The 19,758-nt window shown below is 43.6% G+C and overlaps 1 protein-coding gene across 1 annotated transcript in view; it reads right to left on the bottom strand.

Annotated features, from left to right (window-relative positions):
- ezra (ezrin a) overlaps positions 1-19,758 on the bottom strand; it is a 29,487-nt gene that overhangs the window by 6,448 nt on the left and 3,281 nt on the right. Inside the window, 10 exon segments of the mRNA XM_034112124.2 lie at positions 1,494-1,654; positions 5,895-6,025; positions 6,558-6,721; positions 9,796-9,892; positions 11,301-11,447; positions 12,326-12,409; positions 13,823-13,938; positions 13,940-14,098; positions 15,222-15,317; positions 17,278-17,361. Coding sequence (XP_033968015.1) covers positions 1,494-1,654; positions 5,895-6,025; positions 6,558-6,721; positions 9,796-9,892; positions 11,301-11,447; positions 12,326-12,409; positions 13,823-13,938; positions 13,940-14,098; positions 15,222-15,317; positions 17,278-17,361 — 1,239 coding nt within the window.

Here is a 19,758-nt window from a genome sequence, read left to right as displayed (position 1 = left end):
TAAGCCGATGAAGAGACTTTTCTCCCGCGTTCAGAGGAAGGTAATCCTGATGGACCCCACAGAAAGAGCTCTGCATTCAAACAGCGTGTGTGTTGATCCCGTGTGTGTGTGTGTGTGTGTGTGTGTTTCTCCTATGTGTGTGTGTGTGTGTGTGTGTGTGTGTTTATCCTGTGTGTGTGTGTGTGTGTGTGTGTGTGTGTGTGTGTGTGTGTGTTTATCCTGTGTGTGTGTGTGTGTGTGTGTGTGTGTGTGTGTGTGTGTGTGTGTGTTTATCCTGTGTGTGTGTGTGTGTGTGTGTGTGTGTGTGTGTGTGTGTGTGTGTGTGTGTTTCTCCTATGTGTGTGTGTGTGTTTATCCTGTGTGTGGGTGTGTGTGTTTCTCCTGTGTGTGTGTGTGTGTGTGTGTGTGTGTGTTTCTCCTGTGTGTGTGTGTGTGTGTGTGTGTGTGTGTGTGTGTGTGTGTGGGTGTGTGTGTGTGTTTCTCCTGTGTGTTCCTCCTGTGTGTGTGTGTGTGTGTGTGTGTGTGTGTGTGTGTGTGTGTGTGTGTGTGTGTGTGTGTGTGTGTGTGTATGTGTTTGTCCTGTATTTGTGTGTGTGTGTTTATCCTGTGTGTGTGTGTGTGTGTGTGTGTGTGTGTGTGTGTGTGTGTTTATCCTGTGTGTGTGTGTGTGTTTATCCTGTGTGTGTGTGTGTGTGTGTGTGTGTGTGTGTGTGTGTGTGTGTGTGTGTGTGTGTGTGTGTGTGTGTGTGTGTGTTTATCCTGTGTGTGTGTGTGTGTGTGTGTGTGTGTGTGTGTGTGTGTGTTTCTCCTATGTGTGTGTGTGTTTATCCTGTGTGTGGGTGTGTGTGTTTCTCCTGTGTGTGTGTGTGTGTGTTGTGTGTGTGTGTGTGTGTGTGTGTGTGTGTGTTTCTCCTGTGTGTGTGTGTGTGTGTGTGTGTGTGTTTCTCCTGTGTGTGTGTGTGTGTGTGTGTGTGTGTGTGTGTGTGTTTCTCCTGTGTGTTCCTCGTGTGTGTGTGTGTGTGTGTGTGTGTGTGTGTGTGTGTGTGTATGTGTGTTTGTCCTGTATTTGTGTGTGTGTGTGTTTATCCTGTGTGTGTGTGTGTGTGTGTGTGTGTGTGTGTGTGTGTGTGTGTGTGTGTGTGTGTGTGTGTGTGTGTGTGTGTGTGTTTCTCCTGAGTGTGGGATGTGCTCCTGGTGTTTTCCTCTCCTCTCTCCTCACGCCTCTCTCCTCACTCCTCTCTCCTCTGTCCTTTCTCCTCCTCTCTCCTCACGCCTCTCCTCTCCTCTCTCCTCACGCCTCTCTCCTCACTCCTCACGCCTCTCTCCTCTCTCCTCTCCTCTCTCCTCACTCCTCACGCCTCTCTCCTCACGCCTCTCTCCTCTCTCCTCTCCTCTCTCCTCACGCCTCTCTCCTCTCTCCTCACGCCTCTCTCCTCTCTCCTCACGCTTCATTCCTCTCTCCTCTCCTCTCTCCTCTCCCCTCCTCCTCTCACCAGCTGCTCCTGGTTCCTCATCTGATCCTCCGCCTGCCTGGCCAGCTCCTCCTTGGCGATGATGGCCTCCATCCTCTCCGCCTCCAGCCGGGCGGCCTCCTGCTCCACCCTCCTCCTCTCCTCCTCCAGCCGAACAGCCCTCTCCAGCTGCTCCTGGAGCTCTGAGGGACGCATCAAACAAGTAATCAAATCTCTGCTGGGATTCTCGCCGCCTGCTGGTGCCGTTATAGATCTGTTAAATATAGATTTACACGACGACAAGGGATCCTTTGGAGAGGAGGCACGTCGACACCGTCAGCAGGAAGGAAAGCAACGTGGACTTGTTTTAGACACCTTAAAAGCCAATATCAGTCCAAGTGTACGCTGTGGAATATGTTCACCTCTTTGCCTTGAAGGGAACTGAAGCCGTTCTCTAGCAACCAGACTCCATCGCAAAAAAAGCAGGAATTTTAGTTTGCAGAACGAGCGAGCTTCTCGTCAACAGAAGCCAGCCGGTTTGTTTATGTTGTAAAAGTTCACACAATGACACAGACTAAAGGCGCGTTTCCACTGCAGGCCTCGCTCGGTTCGGTTAGGCCTTATTAGGCCCGGCTCACTTTAATGCTGCGCTTCCATTACAGTTTAGGAACTGGGGCAGTTACTATAGTAACGCAGTGTAGGCGGAGCCCCAGAAAAACAACACAGCCGTTAGCTCTTAGCTCTCAGAGCTCACAGCTCCTCATATCTGTTCAGAAACTAGACAGAAGTGAAACCAGTCCAAACCACAGACTGTCTGTGTCATGGAGGATACAGTCGCTGCTTTATTTATGTCTGTAGGCCGTTGCTGCGAGTGTGGACGGTCGGAGCATATATAACGTTAGCTTAGCCGATCTCCATTCAGAAAACACGCATTTTAAGGGTTTCTCTGCCGTCTGTCTGCAGACTCGTCAAAGCATTAATTCATGGTTTTTACTAACCGGTATCAGTGTGTTGTTACTTCGGCATCATTTTCAAACGTGTATTACAATTAAATCACGGTCAAATATGTTCATCTTGTTGTAGTTGTAGCCCCCTTGCCAGCGATTCTCTCTCTCGTTTAGCATGCTCAGCCTGACTCAGCCCGGTTGGTCCTGAGGTGAAAAAGGTGAAAAAGTCGCCCCGGGCCAAAACCAGGCCAAGTGGAAACGCAACCAAAAGCGGGCCCCGCACGGCTCGGCACGCTTAAAGCGAGCGACCCGCTGCAGTGGAGACGCGGCATAATGGAGTCAGAAGTAGAGCCGTGTCGTTCGAGGTTATCAATGGAGTCTGGTGGTTTTGTAAAAGGTGAATGGACTGTACTTACATAGCGCTTTATCCAGTCTTCACGCCCCCTCGACGCGCTTTCCATACCATAAGGGACTGAGAGGCAGCGTAGTGGGAGACACCTACATTCCCAACAGGTGGCCCCACCTGCTTCCAATTAGCAGTATTAGCCCCAGGTGGGGAGACCTCCCACCTGGGGCTAATCACTCCCTCGAGGGAGACAAAAGCACCGAGTTGCTCAGCTGTGTGCGGCACATGGAGGGAGCAGGAGACTCCCAGCGTGAGGAGACAGTTTGTAAGTCGGTTAGCGGCCCGGCTACGTTAGCCTTTCTATCGTTAAAGGTATTTCTTAGTTTAACAGCAATAAAGCCTCTTTTTTGGACTTGAACACTGCCTCTGTGGTGACTGCTGCACTACCACCTTCCTCTTTATCTGCCCAGTCCTGTTACAATACTACATGTCGTTCACCCATTCATACAGAGCCGTGTACCTACTCTACAGCAGGGGGGTCAAATACACAGTGGGCCTAAAAAATGGGTGCTAGTGGAGGGCCGGACTGGTTCAATGTTTATTGCAGAACGTATTGAAATGAACTTATTGCACATATTAAACCTGGAACTAACAAAGCTTAAATTATTGCCTATACAAACAACATTAAATAATCAGTTGCATTCATTTCTCATGGCTCTATCTGCAGCTTCTCCAGAGTCACTTCTTATGAGTACATTTCCCCACAGGCCAACAACAGCTTCAACAAAACTATTCCCCTCAAAGAACAAACCAAACACGCCCTGCTGTCGTGAGAGAGAAAGTGCAGAAGGAAGCATCCATTGAACTCAGGTTGCTGCTCTGAGATGCTAGCTCAGATACTTGGCATCTCATCAGGGTGCAAGGTCATCAATGTTTGGGGTCCGGCTCTGAGCGGAGGAGACCCTCAGGATGGAGGGAAGGTGTGCAATATACCGGCGGGCCAGATCTAATAGGAGTTAGGAATTATCCTGCGGGCCGAAATTAAATCCACCACGGGCCTGATTTGGCCCCCGTGCCTCGAGTTTGACACATGTGCTCTAGGACCTAACATTCACACACCGTTGGCCATCGGGAGCAACTCAGGGTTAAGTATCTTGCCCAAGGAGACATCGACGTGTTGACCGCACGGGCCGGGATCGAACCCACAACCTTTTGGCTCGCAGCCACAGTCGCCCAAAAGAGCATTTAAGCCTTTTTTTAGACACAAACAAACATATCAAAAGTGAAGGGGCTCTCTTGGTTCGAGTGTCCAAGGCTCCATCGACATAAACACTACTTTAAATTACAGAACACAAGCGTACTTATTTCACACCCCTCAAAGAAGATAAGAAAAAGGCCAGAGCGCAGAGAAAGCGACTGTTTTAGGAGTCTAAAATAACTACGTCTGTGTGTTCTTCAAAACCACCAGACTCCATTCAAACGACAGACATCTTTCTTTGCCGGACTCAGGAGTTTCTGATCAATTAGTTTGTGAATCCGAATTGAACCCATAACGGCCCGTCCACACAGCGGCGTGCGTTGAAGCTTCCAACGCTGCTGCCCAGTCACTTTGAATAGCCGAACTGCATTGTGGGAAGCGACGTGGAGTGTTGCTCGCTTCAAAAGTTGAGACATGTTCAACTTTTGAAGCCTCGGCCGAAGCGTCAGCCAATCGAATCGTATGCCAGTACAAGCTGTAGCCAATCAAACCGCTGCTTGTGTGTCAGGGGCGGGAGATTCATGCGATTGGTTGTTGGTCGAGTTTCAGACACGCCCACCGGCCGTGTGGACGGGCCGTAATACACCAGTCACACAACAACACAAACTAACATATTCAGGCTTCTTTAGACCAATAACCGGAGTCTGGTTGCTACGCTCCAGATAATAACCGGAGTCTGGTTGCTACGCTCCGGATAATAGATGTCTGACCGTGAGGTAACCAGTGAAAATATTCAAAATATAGCGTACACGTAAAACTTTTGTAGGTGTCTGAAACACGTCCACAGCCGTACATTGCTTTACTTCCTGCCGGTCTGTTTCTACAAACGGCAGATTTGACTGTCTTCCAGAGCCATGTAAAATATGCTGTCTTTCACGAGAACAAAAGCAAGACATTCAGCAAATAGTCCTAAAAAGTTCATTATACTATCATTTGTAATCATATGGGGACCCTTATATATATATTTATGGGACTTCTTTGGGGTACATTGGCTGGGAACCACTGATTTAACCCCCCTATTGTCTTCGTGCAAATTTGACCGGTCCTAAACTGCTATTACATTAACACAAAAACCATTAATCACCACATTTCATTTCACACCCGTTCAAACTGTACATGTTGTGTCAGAGTACTGGTATACACGAAGAACTGCAGTACATATACACAGAACAGACACTGAACATGTATTGGTGTGCCAGGTGTGATCCATGTGGGGGGATGGGCACATAAGAGCGGGAAATGTGTCAAATTGTTCTGTGTGTGTGTGTGTGTGTGTGTGTGTGTGTGTGTGTGTGTGTGTGTGTGTGTGTGTGTGTGTGTGTGTGTGTGTGTGTGTGTGTGTGTGTGTGTGTGTGTGTGTCCGGGAACACCATGGGCGTTACAAAGTTGACTAAATCATCCAGAATTCAATGAAAGTGCTGATCAGCCATTTTACATGTCTCCTGTGAAGGATGTCATGAAGCCGTAATGCAATCGAATGTAAAACTAAAAAGTTCTGATTGATGAAAGTAGTAACTCGGTCAGATTTGACCCGAAGACGACAGGAGGGTTGAAGCATACGTGCAGAAGTGATTCCAAATCAGACCATCACGCAGCCTGGGACATTTCTTTCTAAGCATTTACTCTGAAGCTGAATTCATGTCGCTGCTGATTTCTAGTTCAGAAGTCTGCATTAGTTATCTGAACAGAAATCAATGCCAAGGAATCAGCTGTTCATTCTTCAGAATAAGAAGTTGTTCAGAAAGCTAAGACGGACCTTTGTCAGACATGAAGCAAGAAGGTGTTAAAACCGAGATGTAGTTCCAGCAGATGGCCAGAGGGGGGCAGTGCTGCGTGCTTCTGCAGGATATTATGAGCCGTTGGGTCTGAACTGTTAGGTTTGTGTCTCTCACCTTTCTCTGCTTTCTTGGTGGTCTCCTCGAACACGTGCAGCTTCAGCATGAGCTCCTGCTTCTCCTTCTTCATCTCCTCCTTCTCTTTCTCGATGGCCTCCCTCTTCTTCTTCTCGCTCTCCAGCTGCTCCCTGCAGAGCACAGGAACAAAGCACCGATTATACATTTTAATCCCAGCATGGAAAGATAGAAGTCACTATGTGTCGAGCAGTTATTCTCAAAGTGGGATCTACGCCACGCGCAAAGTTTAAATGTATTTATATTATCATGAAATAAAATCTATTTTCAAATGTTTCTTTTTTACAACTGAAGGAATATGAAACACTTAAGTTCTCACTGCTCTTGATGTATTGTCACTGCAGGCAGTTTAATTTTTCCAGGGGGAAATTGGGTTGTGTGACAATTTTAGAATTCAAAATAATCAAATGTGAAATACATTTTTAATATTTATAGAAATGTGAGAAATGTATCAAAATATCCAATAAAATATAAAAAAAACAAATATTTACTTATATAAAAATAAGAAATACAGTAAAAATGTGCACATTGGACTACAATATATAACATGTACAGTATATACAGTGTATTAGTATTAAGTATATGCCAGAGGCTCTTTGCAGCAGAACCTCTGTCTTAGAGAACATTACAGACCCCCCCCCTTACCTCTCCATCTTTTTGCTCATGCGCTCCTCTTTGGCCTGCGCCTTCATCTGCTGCACCTCGATGGTGTCGGTCTTGCGGCGGCGCATGTACAGGTCGTGGTTCCCCATGCACAGCTGCAGGATGCGCTTGTTGACCCGCAGGCGGGGGGCGTAGAAAATAAAGTCCTTGAAGAAAAAGAAAAGTCACCAAGTCAGGTTTCAAACGTTCTTTTAAAAGTCCCCTATTATTCTGTCTTTCATCACTATGTCACAGGGCTCAGATATATACAGAGCCTGTCTCTGATTGGCTGAAACCCCAAACAGATCATTGCAGCATTACCCATAATCCCCTCTGTTTCAGCCCTGGTTCCAAAGTGCTGATTCTCTGACTGTTACTTTAGATGAAGACAAGGAGCCCCTCCCCCACGCCCCTCTGAGAGACATGGTTTTTATAGAAATGGATCAAAAAGAGAGAAAATCTCTGTTCCTGAGACTTTCAGAGTGTCTTTCCACAGAGGGGACACATGTTGGTGTAGAAGAGACATGAAGAAGAGGGGACACATGTTGATGTAGAAGAGACATGAAGAAGAGGGGACACATGTTGATGTAGAAGAGACATGAAGAAGAGGGGACACATGTTGATGTAGAAGAGACATGAAGAAGAGGGGACACATGTTGATGTAGAAGAGACATGAAGAAGAGGGGACACATGTTGATGTAGAAGAGACATGGAGAAGAGAGGAAACATGTTGATGTAGAAGAGACATGAAGAAGAGGGGACACGTGTTGATGTAGAAGAGACATGAAGAAGAGGGGACACATGTTGATGTAGAAGAGACATGAAGAAGAGGGGACACATGTTGATGTAGAAGAGACATGGAGAAGAGGGGACACATGTTGATGTAGAAGAGACATGGAGAAGAGGGGACACATGTTGATGTAGAAGAGACATGAAGAAGAGGGGACACATGTTGATGTAGAAGAGACATGAAGAAGAGGGGACACATGTTGATGTAGAAGAGACATGAAGAAGAGGGGACACATGTTGATGTAGAGGAGACATGAAGAAGAGGGGACACATGTTGATGTAGAAGAGACATGGAGAAGAGGGGACACATGTTGATGTAGAAGAGACATGGAGAAGAGGGGACACATGTTGATGTAGAAGAGACATGAAGAAGAGGGGACACATGTTGATGTAGAAGAGACATGAAGAAGAGAGGACACATGTTGATGTAGAAGGGACATGAAGAAGAGGGGACACATGTTGATGTAGAAGAGACATGAAGAAGAGGGGACACATGTTGATGTAGAAGAGACATGAAGAAGAGAGGACACATGTTGATGTAGAAGAGACATGAAGAAGAGGGGACACATGTTGATGTAGAAGAGACACGAAGAAGAGGGGACACATGTTGATGTAGAAGAGACACGAGGAAGAGGGGACACATGTTGATGTAGAAGAGACACGAAGAAGAGGGGACACGTGTTGATGTAGAAGAGACATGAAGAAGAGGGGACACGTGTTGATGTAGAAGAGACACGAAGAAGAGGGGACACGTGTTGATGTAGAAGAGACACGAGGAAGAGGGGACACGTGTTGATGTAGAAGAGACATGAAGAAGAGGGGACACATGTTGATGTAGAAGAGACATGAAGAAGAGGGGACACATGTTGATGTAGAAGAGACATGGAGAAGAGGGGACACATGTTGATGTAGAAGAGACATGAAGAAGAGGGGACACATGTTGATGTAGAAGAGACATGAAGAAGAGGGGACACATGTTGATGTAGAAGAGACATGGAGAAGAGGGGACACATGTTGATGTAGAAGAGACATGAAGAAGAGGGGACACATGTTGATGTAGAAGAGACATGGAGAAGAGGGGACACATGTTGATGTAGAAGAGACATGAAGAAGAGGGGACACATGTTGATGTAGAAGAGACATGAAGAAGAGGGGACACATGTTGATGTAGAAGAGACATGAAGAAGAGGGGACACACGTTGATGTAGAAGAGACATGAAGAAGAGGGGACACACGGTGATGTAGAAGAGACATGAAGAAGAGGGGACACACGGTGATGTCGAAGAGACATGGAGAAGAGGGGACACATGTTGATGTAGAAGAGACATGAAGAAGAGGGGACACATGTTGATGTAGAAGAGACATGGAGAAGAGGGGACACATGTTGATGTAGAAGAGACATGAAGAAGAGGGGACACATGTTGATGTAGAAGAGACATGAAGAAGAGGGGACACATGTTGATGTAGAAGAGACATGAAGAAGAGGGGACACATGTTGATGTAGAAGAGACATGAAGAAGAGGGGACACATGTTGATGTAGAAGAGACATGGAGAAGAGGGGACACATGTTGATGTAGAAGAGACATGAAGAAGAGGGGACACACGTTGATGTAGAAGAGACATGAAGAAGAGGGGACACACGGTGATGTAGAAGAGACATGAAGAAGAGGGGACACATGGTGATGTCGAAGAGACATGGAGAAGAGGGGACACATGTTGATGTAGAAGAGACATGAAGAAGAGGGGACACATGTTGATGTAGAAGAGACATGAAGAAGAGGGGACACATGTTGATGTAGAAGAGACATGAAGAAGAGGGGACACACGTTGATGTAGAAGAGACATGAAGAAGAGGGGACACATGTTGATGTAGAAGAGACATGAAGAAGAGGGGACACATGTTGATGTAGAAGAGACATGGAGAAGAGGGGACACATGTTGATGTAGAAGAGACATGAAGAAGAGGGGACACACGTTGATGTAGAAGAGACATGAAGAAGAGGGGACACACGGTGATGTAGAAGAGACATGAAGAAGAGGGGACACATGTTGATGTAGAAGAGACATGAAGAAGAGGGGACACACGGTGATGTAGAAGAGACATGGAGAAGAGGGGACACATGTTGATGTAGAAGAGACATGAAGAAGAGGGGACACACGGTGATGTAGAAGAGACATGGAGAAGAGGGGACACATGTTGATGTAGAAGAGACATGAAGAAGAGGGGACACACGTTGATGTAGAAGAGACATGAAGAAGAGGGGACACATGTTGATGTAGAAGAGACATGAAGAAGAGGGGACACATGTTGATGTAGAAGAGACATGAAGAAGAGGGGACACATGTTGATGTAGAAGAGACATGAAGAAGAGGGGACACATGTTGATGTAGAAGAGACATGAAGAAGAGGGGACACATGTTGATGTAGAAGAGACATGAAGAGAGACTCACAGGAGCTTTCTTGTCGATGGGCTTGATGACGAACTTCTTGTCGTTGAAAGAGATGTTTCTGATTTCGCTCCAGGGGAACCCGATCTTTGGAGTGAGCCTGCAGGAGGAGACAGAGGTCGTTTCCATCACATGTTCTCAGCCAGAAGACTCGTAGCTCCGACACACGTGATGTCAGAGCTTCACGTTGTGGCAGAATCAGAGAAGTCGCTCAACGGCCTCTCAAAACATCAGCCACGCGGTCAAACGTGATATTCATAACTCCACAGACTGAGAGAGAGGCAGCCGAGGTCGAGGACTGGCAGTGTGTGGCTCTTAAACTGGATGTCATCAAATCAATAAAAAAACATCTCGTATTTTAGGAGATACATTATAACGGGATGGGAGGAATACTTATTGAATACTTATGTATACAAAACAAGCATTTCTTGTTTGTGAATATATAAAGAAAATGTTTCTTATGTGCTGCTACTGTGAACATTAAAGGGGACCTATCATGCTACTTCTAGGCAATAGCACAGGTCTCCGATATATAATAAAAAAATATAAACAACATGTCTATGAAGTGTTTTGCTCAAAATACCAAACAGATCATTCTAGCCACGCCTCATGTCCCTCTGTTTCACTTCCTGTTTCTAAAGTGCTGATTCGGGGATAAAGCTTTAAAGAGGAGGGTCTGAGCTCATGCGGGACCCGGCAGCTACTGTCTAAACTAAATGCTGCCGTGATGAAACGCCATATCATGGATCATCAAGGCTCTGAAACAGTCTGGAGCTCAAAGGCTTTCTCTCTTGCCGGTTATACCATAAGCTGAGTTCCTTTCTACTTCCTGCTTCTTCACACACATGCTCTCCAGTACCGGTTAGCTCTGAGTGTTAGCGATGCTAATGTAAACACCGACCATATTACCTCCAAAACAGTCGGGCATTGTTTCTGATAGCAACGTTTCTGATTGGCCCGTGGGTCCACATTTCAGATATTACGTCATATCGGACGCAAATCTGGATCAGCTCCGTTGTTCCCCGTTTTTAGAGATTTGGGTACGGAGGAAAAGAGAGAGGGTTTATTTCCTGACGCTGCGTGAGTTACCCGACGCACCGGGGACACGTGTTGATGTAGAGAAGACATCACAAAGTGCATTTTGCATGATAGGTCCCCTTTAAACAATTTCTAAGATTTTAAGTCAATGAGGACATTTTAGAAATCCGTTTAATTCACTATTTTACTATTTAGTAATTGTATTTGTATTTTGTCTTTTTGCTTATCTTTATTTATTAATTGTTTTTCATGCTTACCATTGAATTTATGTTTTTATTTTACAACAGGCCAGGGTTACTTGGTGTTGGGATTTTGTTAAAATATTAAACTGTGTATAATGGAAAAAGACAAAGTTTCTTCAGTTCGTTCTGGCTGCTGTTGAATGGGGCCAACATCTACTTCAATTCATCCGGAGGTTTCTCTGTTTCAACAACGGTGTTCTCCAACAACTCCCTGATCTATGGTCTTACTTGTCGTCCTTCTCGTAGATGTTGAGCCCCAGAGCGTCCACTCCGAGCCACAGGTCGGATCCCTTCTTGTTCTTGATCTCAAAGTAGTTCACGCCGAACATCTCCAGGTCCTGAGCGATCTTCAGGTACTCGATCATCGCCTCCTCCCTGTCCGGGTCAAACACACACGTCATCAGGTTAGGAATTAGACTTTTGTTAAGTAGGGGCGACTTCAGATAACCAATTAAATTAAGGTTTTACCAAGCTGGTAAAAAAAGAGAGACATTTATAACTCATGCAGTGATTTAGTTAAATAACAAATACTTAAAGGTGGGGTAGGTAAGTTTCAGAAACCGGCTCGAGATACACTTTTTGTTATATTCCATGGAATGCTCTTAACATCCCGATAGAAATGAATATCTGAAGTGCTTTGACAAAAAATCCATAAAAAAATGTCATCTGTAGAAGCCGTAATACTGTAAAAAGTACAACCTCCCTGCCTGTCAGCCTTCCATCGGGGCACAAACTTATCTCGTGCCCTCATTGGTCATGTGCGCGTTCGTGTGTGTTGGAGGAGGGGCTCTGTGAGGAAGTAGCAGATTTTCTCCGGTTGTGTATTTTCAAATTCTAGCGATCTCGAGCCGGTTTCTCAAACTTACCTACCCCACCTTTAATACCGGAAGATTTCGCTTTAAAAAAAATGTAATAGCGTGCCAGTCTGTGAATTGTTTTGCTAAATATGACGGCAGATGAATATTAATAATAATCCATATCTGGTTTTAAGCAACAATATAGATGTGTTTACTTTTTGTGTAGTTTTTCATCCAATAAGATCAAATAAGAGCTTATCGTGGTGTAATATTAAGGTTTCATTTCTTTATTACTTTAAAAAAAGATATATATAGCACACAGAGTTACAAAGTGCTTTCTCATAAAACATTTTAAGACCAATCTGTATTCTTCCCCTTTGATTTGATAGCAATACAACATTATATTCCTGCAGTATCCTGAGGTATTGGATATAACATCAGGGTATTCAGACTCACTTGAGCATAGAGCGGTGCTCCTGGTGCCACACCTGGATCCTCTCCTCCCACTGCTGCTTCGTCAGCTTGTGTTGCTCCAGAACTCTGAGGGGGGGAAGTGATCAGAAACGCACTGAAGACCATGTACGTTGGTGAGTGTGCGGATGTAAGAGCACACGGTTCATAATGGAGTCATTGTTGGAATTTAATGGCTGGACGAGTTCCAGGTTTTTATTTAATTTAATTATGCCATTTATTTTCTTGGAGCATTGAGAGGGATCACCGAGTACTGGAGTCGCAACTTTTCTTTACATTTGTATTTGAAGTGTCACAAAATGATCCCACATGTACCCCTGGCCAATTGCACCTTTATGGCAAGTATGATAAACATTTATAATTACACAAAGAAAACTTGGATTTTACTGCACGAGTTGTTGGACAATTAGTACTTCAAGTATTCAACGTATCACAGGGTGAGTTATTGATATACATAAGGTCATTTTGGTGTTGTTGTAGTAACCCCACTAACACCCATAGTTGGGAAGTAGTGGAGTACAAATACTTCGTTATTGTACTTAAGTACATTTTTCTGGTATCAGTACTTTACTCCACGACTTATTTTTCAGACGACTTTTACTTTTACTTCTTACATGTTGAACTCAAATACCTGTACTTTCTACTTCTTACATGTTGAACACAAATACCTGTACTTTCTACTTCTTACATGTTGAACTCAAATACCTGTACTTTCTACTTCTCACATGTTGAACTCAAATACCTGTACTTTATACTTCTTACATGTTGAACTCAAGTACCTGTACTTTCTACTTCTTACATGTTGAACTCAAATACCTGTACTTTCTACTTCTTACATGTTGAACTCAAATACCTGTACTTTCTACTTCTTACATGTTGAACTCAAATACCTGTACTTTCTACTTCTTACATGTTGAACTCAAATACCTGTACTTTCTACTTCTCACATGTTGAACTCAAATACCTGTACTTTCTACTTCTTACATGTTGAACACAAATACCTGTACTTTCTACTTCTTACATGTTGAACTCAAATACCTGTACTTTCTACTTCTTACATGTTGAACTCAAATACCTGTACTTTCTACTTCTTACATGTTGAACTCAAATACCTGTACTTTCTACTTCTCACATGTTGAACTCAAATACCTGTACTTTCTACTTCTTACATGTTGAACTCAAATACCTGTACTTTCTACTTCTCACATGTTGAACTCAAATACCTGTACTTTCTACTTCTTACATGTTGAACTCAAATACCTGTACTTTCTACTTCTTACACGTTGAACACAAATACCTGTACTTTCTACTTCTTACATGTTGAACTCAAATACCTGTACTTTCTACTTCTTACATGTTGAACTCAAATACCTGTACTTTCTACTTCTCACATGTTGAACTCAAATACCTGTACTTTCTACTTCTTACATGTACTTCTACTTGAGTAAAGGATGTGTGTACTTCACTAACCCCCCCTCTCACCTCCGGGCCAGCAGCTTCTCGTTGGACAGGTATCCGGGCTGAAAGGCAGATTTATCCTGCTCTCCGTACTTGGCCTGCACGGCGTAGGAGGCCAGCAGCACGGCGGACTCGGGGGGGGCAGTACACCTCCTCCCCCAGCACGTCCTCCTTCCCCTGCAGGAAGAACAGCCTGCGCGTCACGTCCTGGATCAGCTCCTCAGACACGTCCTCGGGGTAAAACTTCACCCGCAGCTTGAACTGCAGCGGGATCTCCTTCTTCACATCCTGGGACATCACCTGGGGGAGAGGAGGGGAGGAAGGGAGGAAGGGGAGGAAGGGGAGGAAGGGGAGGAGGGGAGGGGATTAAATACATACGTGTAGAGCAGGGGGGGTCAAATTCAAATACACAGTGGGCCAACATTAAAAAATGGGTACTAGTGGAGGGCCGGACTGGTTCAATGTTTATTGCAGAACGTATTGAAATGAACTTATTGCACATATTAAACCTGGAACTAATAAAGCTTAAATGATTGCCTATAAAAACAACATTAAACATTAAATAATCAGCTGCATTCATTTCTCATGGCTCTATCTGCAGCTTCTCCAGAGTCATTTCTCATGAGTACATTTCCCCACAGGCCAACAACAGCTTCAACAAAACTATTCCCCTCAGAGAGAAACCAAACACGCCCTGCTGTCGAGAGAGAGGAAGTGCAGAAGGAAGCATCCATTGAACTCAGGTTGCTGCTCTGAGATGCTAGCTCAGACACTTGGCATCTCATCAGGGTGCAGGGTCATCAATGTTTGGGGTCCGGCTCTGAGCGGAGGAGACCCTCAGGGTGGAGGGAAGGTGCAATATACCGGCGGGCCAGATCTGATAGGAATTAGAAATTATCCTGCGGGCCGAAATTAAATCCACCACGGCCCTGATTTGGCCCCCGGGCCTCGGGTTTGACACATGTGCTGTCGAGGATAAATAGAAGGTGTGATAGATGACAGCAGAACATGCTAGGGCTGCACAATTTGGAAAATAGCAAATACGGTTCTTTAAATCTGTAGATAACAATCCATATGCCGGTTTCAACTCATATTTAGCCTTTAACAAATACTTTGCTTCCCGCGATATGAACATTGCACACGTGCACATTACAGTTCTGATCAAATGTAGATTTGTGCAGCTTTAGCCCACGCAGGATGTGTACTTTCTTTGGCACCAGGTGTTCCTCAGTCAAAGATAATAACGTAAGATCCAGACTAAAATCAAACCTAACAAGGAACATAAGAAATATATGAAAAGTGAAATATAGTTAATTAGAGTATGGTGTATTTAGGAAGAGCAGGATGGAGTAGAGCTCAATGAACAAGAACTAAAGAGGACATCAGATTTCTTCTCGCTCCTTCAGGGAAGCCACTCGTTTACCTTCTTGTCGTAGTTCAGCCAGGTCATGAATCCTTTAGCGTCGACAAACTGCAGCCCGAAGTACCAGATCTCCCTCAGACCGATGGTCCGAGCAACCTGGCACACACACACACACACACACACACACACACACACACACACACACACACACACACACACACACACACACACACACACACACACACACACACACACACACACACACACACACACACACACACACACACACACACACACACACGTTAAAGGCCTGTCTCAATGTTTTTGTGTGAATGTAAGGCTGTAGGTGTGTGTGTGTGTGTGTGTGTGTGTGTGTGTGTGTGTGTGTGTGTGTGTGTGTGTGTGTGTGTGTGTGTGTGTGTGTGTGTGTGTGAAGAAGCAGATAGACAGGACACATCTCTGAGTTCTTTTCCCCCGCTTGCTTCTTATGGTTGTAAATAGAGATGTTGGCCCTTCCTGTTTCGCCTGATTGTTTTATGTTCCTATGCTAATAGGATAGATAGACCGTAGACTTATGTGGTCATTTAGCACGTGTTAGCCACATCGTCCTGGCTGCTGCCTGCTTCTGTACTCCGTCACATTTAGCAACGTAGTGAATTGAAATCCAAGTATATGTAAAAGCCGTTATGCTCTTGTTACAGAGGTCATAAAGTACAGCAATGTGAAAAACAGCTGATGCCTCATTTCTCTAAATGTTAAGTTTCCTCGCCTTCTCTCTCCTCGAGTCTCTGCCTCGCCTCCTCTGCTCAAGGAGTCAAGTGGAGGAATCAAGGAGGTGCGAGAGGCTGCATTAAACCACCTTTGGATGTGATGCAGCACAGATACAGTTGAATGCATCAGTCTGACTTATGATAAGGTTTCTGTGACAGCGGCTGAGCTTCAGGAGGACCCCTTTATGACGGTGCTGCGTTCATGTTCAGTACAAAGGTTTAGTGATTCAGTAAACTCTGAGGAAAGAGGGCGTTCTTCTGTCTGCAGGTGAAGTTAGTGAGGATTAGGCTTTTGGGTGTGTTTTAATGGGTCAACTATTCAGGGAGGAAACCGTCTCGTTGGGGGTGCACTTTACATTTTGTATCAGTGTTGATGTGTATCATAAGACAGACGGGGACCTTAAAACTACAGCTGCAGCAACCAGTCAATCAAAAGAGAAATGTGAATAGAAAATAAGGAATGTTTCATAAAAATACAGTTTTCATAAAAAATTGAAATGCATTTTTATCTACAAAAAAAAACCCCACAAGAATAAAAAATGATAAATTAAAATAATGTTATCTAATAAGATCTTACCTAATAAAATGTGTTTCTATCTTAAAAAACAAAGATTTATATTATCCATCTGATATATTATATACAACACTTTTATTACCCAATAGAATACATTTAAATAATTATAAAAATAGTGTGGTTTCATTGCTCTATAATGCCAATATTATTTACCAAAATATATTTTTGAGGTGATTATTGCTGTTTGATATAAAACCACTATGGTTGGAAGTAAGCTATCTTTTTGGAGGTGGGGTAGGTAAGTTTGAGAAACCGGCTCGAGATCGCTAGAATTTGAAAATACACAACCGGAGAAAATCTTCCTCACAGAGCCCCTCCTCCAACACACACGAACGCGCACACGACCAATGAGGGCACGAGGTAAGTTTGTGCCCCGATGGGAGGCTGACAGGCAGGTAGGCCATCCAATCGGATTGGTTGTACTTTTTACAGTATTACGGCTTCTACAGATGACATTTTGTTATTGATTTTTTGTCAAAGCACTTCAGATATTCATTGCTATCGGGATGTTCAGAGCATTCCATGGAATATAACAAAAAGTGTATCTCGAGCCGGTTTCTGAAACTTACCTACCCCACCTTTAAAATGTATTTCATGGCTTTTATGTTCCGTTAATTTCTTCTTGCATTCCGGTGCATTTCATAGGATAGCAACGCGTAACTTTAATGTATGTGCAAGAAAACTGAAAGCAATGAGAGTGAAGTCCCAAACGACAGAAAACTATAATAAATCCTACGTATGAGTGCATATTGTTCTGGTGTTTCCCACAGACCTGGTCGAACAGCTGCTTCCCGGTGGTGTTCGGGTGGAAGGAGAACTCCAGCTCTGCGTCCATGGTGGTGACGCGCACGTTGACCTGCAGAGAAAAGGCCGTTCAGTGACAGGGATTTCTGCTTGTAAACGCAAAAACACCCTCTCTATTAAGCCAAAGCATGTACATGTTATCCACTATATATACATCTGAATCCACCAATCATGCATTTAACCACATTGTTCTACCTTAAGTTGCAGAAAATGTGCTTGTTAATTCTGCCACCTTTGCTTTTTACTGCTTCATTACGAAACAGCTTTTCTTTGAAGTTAAACTCATGCATAATAAAGTAATGTGTGTGTGTGTGTGTGCGCGCGTGAGTGTGTGTGTGTGTGTGTGTGTGTGTGTGTGTGTGTGTGTGTGTGTGTGTGGCCTAGCATTACTATACTTGTGGGGACCTAAATCTGTCTACACCATGCAGGGGTGTCAAACTCAATTTCATCGCGGGCCACATTAGCATTATGGTTACACTCAAAGGGCCGGTGGTAACTTTAAGACTATATAAATATACACAGATAAATAAATATACAATAATGTATTATTTTACACTATTGCCTCTTCATTGGATTATAATCGGATACGGTAATAACTTCATAATTAACTACGTCTGAAAGCAGAAGTCTAGGGAAAATAATTGCAAGTCTCTTCATTGCGCATGTCACAAAATGAGATGCATTGTGGGACATGTAGTTTATGGGCAACGTTCTCCTGTAAAGCGGCACATAACATTATAAGAAACTCATTATATTCTTTGTAAGCTCTTGCAGGGCCACATCAAATGAAGTGGCGGGCCGGATTTAGCCTCCGGGACTTGAGTTTGACACCCCTGGTCTCCACAGTCACGTGTGGGGACTCGCCTCCCTTATGGGGACAAAATGGAGGTCCCCATAAGGGGAATCATTAATTTTAGGGTGAAGACTTGGTTAGGATAAGTCTCCAGGAAATGCATGTAAGTCAATGTAATGTCCCCTGAAGTGATGTATACATGGTGTGTGTGTGTGTGTGTGTGTGTGTGTGTGTGTGTGTGTGTGTGTGTGTGTGTGTGTGTGTGTGTGTGTGTGTGTGTGTGTGTGTGTGTGTGTGTGTGTGTGTGTGATGCCTTTAATGTGGAGCTGTTGGTCGTTCATAAACCCGAATGGCTCTGTATCTCGTCAGACTTTGGTCTATCCTTGCAGAGGTGCCACAAGGTTGCCCCTACACAGATTAAATTATCAAAATATGAGCGGAGCCAAATTGCCTTTAGACATTTCAGGCGTTAGAAAAATCAAAAATGTTTTATTAATTACTACAGCGATTCAACTGACACGTAAATCTGAGGGTTTCAGGATGAAAATCGTAAAGTACATTTAACTGCTGCTAAAACTTGAGGTACTTTAGTTCTTTGCTTTCATGCCACTCCACTATGGTTGTACTAACCTTACATAACGTACTTTATATGAGATTATAAAATATGATGTTTTGTTATAAACCAAATGACCTAAGAGTGTAAGTAAGTACAGCTGAAATAAAAGATTTGCAATCGTCTGAAATTTGAAGTTGCTTTTCCTGCTATTTAAAAAAAACGTGTTAATTTGTGTTAATCGTTGAGCGCTTTTACTTCATACTTTAAGTGTATGTTGCTGTTAATACTTCATTAAAGTAAGGTGTTGAATGCAGGGCTTGGACTTTTACTTGTAGTGAAGTATTTTATAGTAGTAGAGGAGGTATTAAGATCATTTACTTAAGTACAATTTGCAAAACTACAGTGTACAAATACTCAATTACAAGTTAGATATTAGCATCACAGTGTACCACGATTAAAAGTACTGACTTTAAGGCAGTGTGTGTATTATTGCATTAATGTGTTCATTGTTGGTGAGTGTGGGGTTTATTTGAAATACTGTATATACTGTAGTACTGGGTGGCTTAACCTATACTATTATAGAATAATGTATATCATATTTAATTATATTTGCTATTGTTATTCTAAATCTGCAAAGTACTTAGTAACTACATCTGTACAATACATGTAGTGGAGTAAAAAGTACAACATTTGCCAAAGAAATGTAGTAAAGTAAAAGTATAAAGTATTTGAATGTGAAGATACTCAAGTAAAGTACCTCAATGTTTTACTCAAGAACAGTACTTGAGTAAATGTACTGTACTGTAATGTATGTATTTATTTTACAGTTGTAGTTACTAGGTACTTTCTACATAAATAACATACTGTGTTTATATAATATATCTACCAGAAGTACACAAAGTATTCAAAATGTTCCCGACAACGACAGCATTAAAATACTCTAATATGTAGTTTCACAGGATAATATAATATTGTCCATCTTCTCCCGCTTATCCGTGGTCGGGTCTCGGGGTAGCAGTTCCAGCAGAGAGCCTCAAACGTTCCTTTCCCCTCATCAACCAGCTCTGACTGGGGGATCCCAAGGCGCTCCCAGGCCAGCG

This window comes from Pseudochaenichthys georgianus, chromosome 22 (genome assembly GCF_902827115.2).
Source record: "Pseudochaenichthys georgianus chromosome 22, fPseGeo1.2, whole genome shotgun sequence".
In the NCBI taxonomy this organism is placed as follows: domain Eukaryota; kingdom Metazoa; phylum Chordata; class Actinopteri; order Perciformes; family Channichthyidae; genus Pseudochaenichthys; species Pseudochaenichthys georgianus.
The sequence above is the reverse complement of the archived record's forward strand: the minus strand, read 5'-3'. Positions and strand labels throughout refer to the sequence as shown.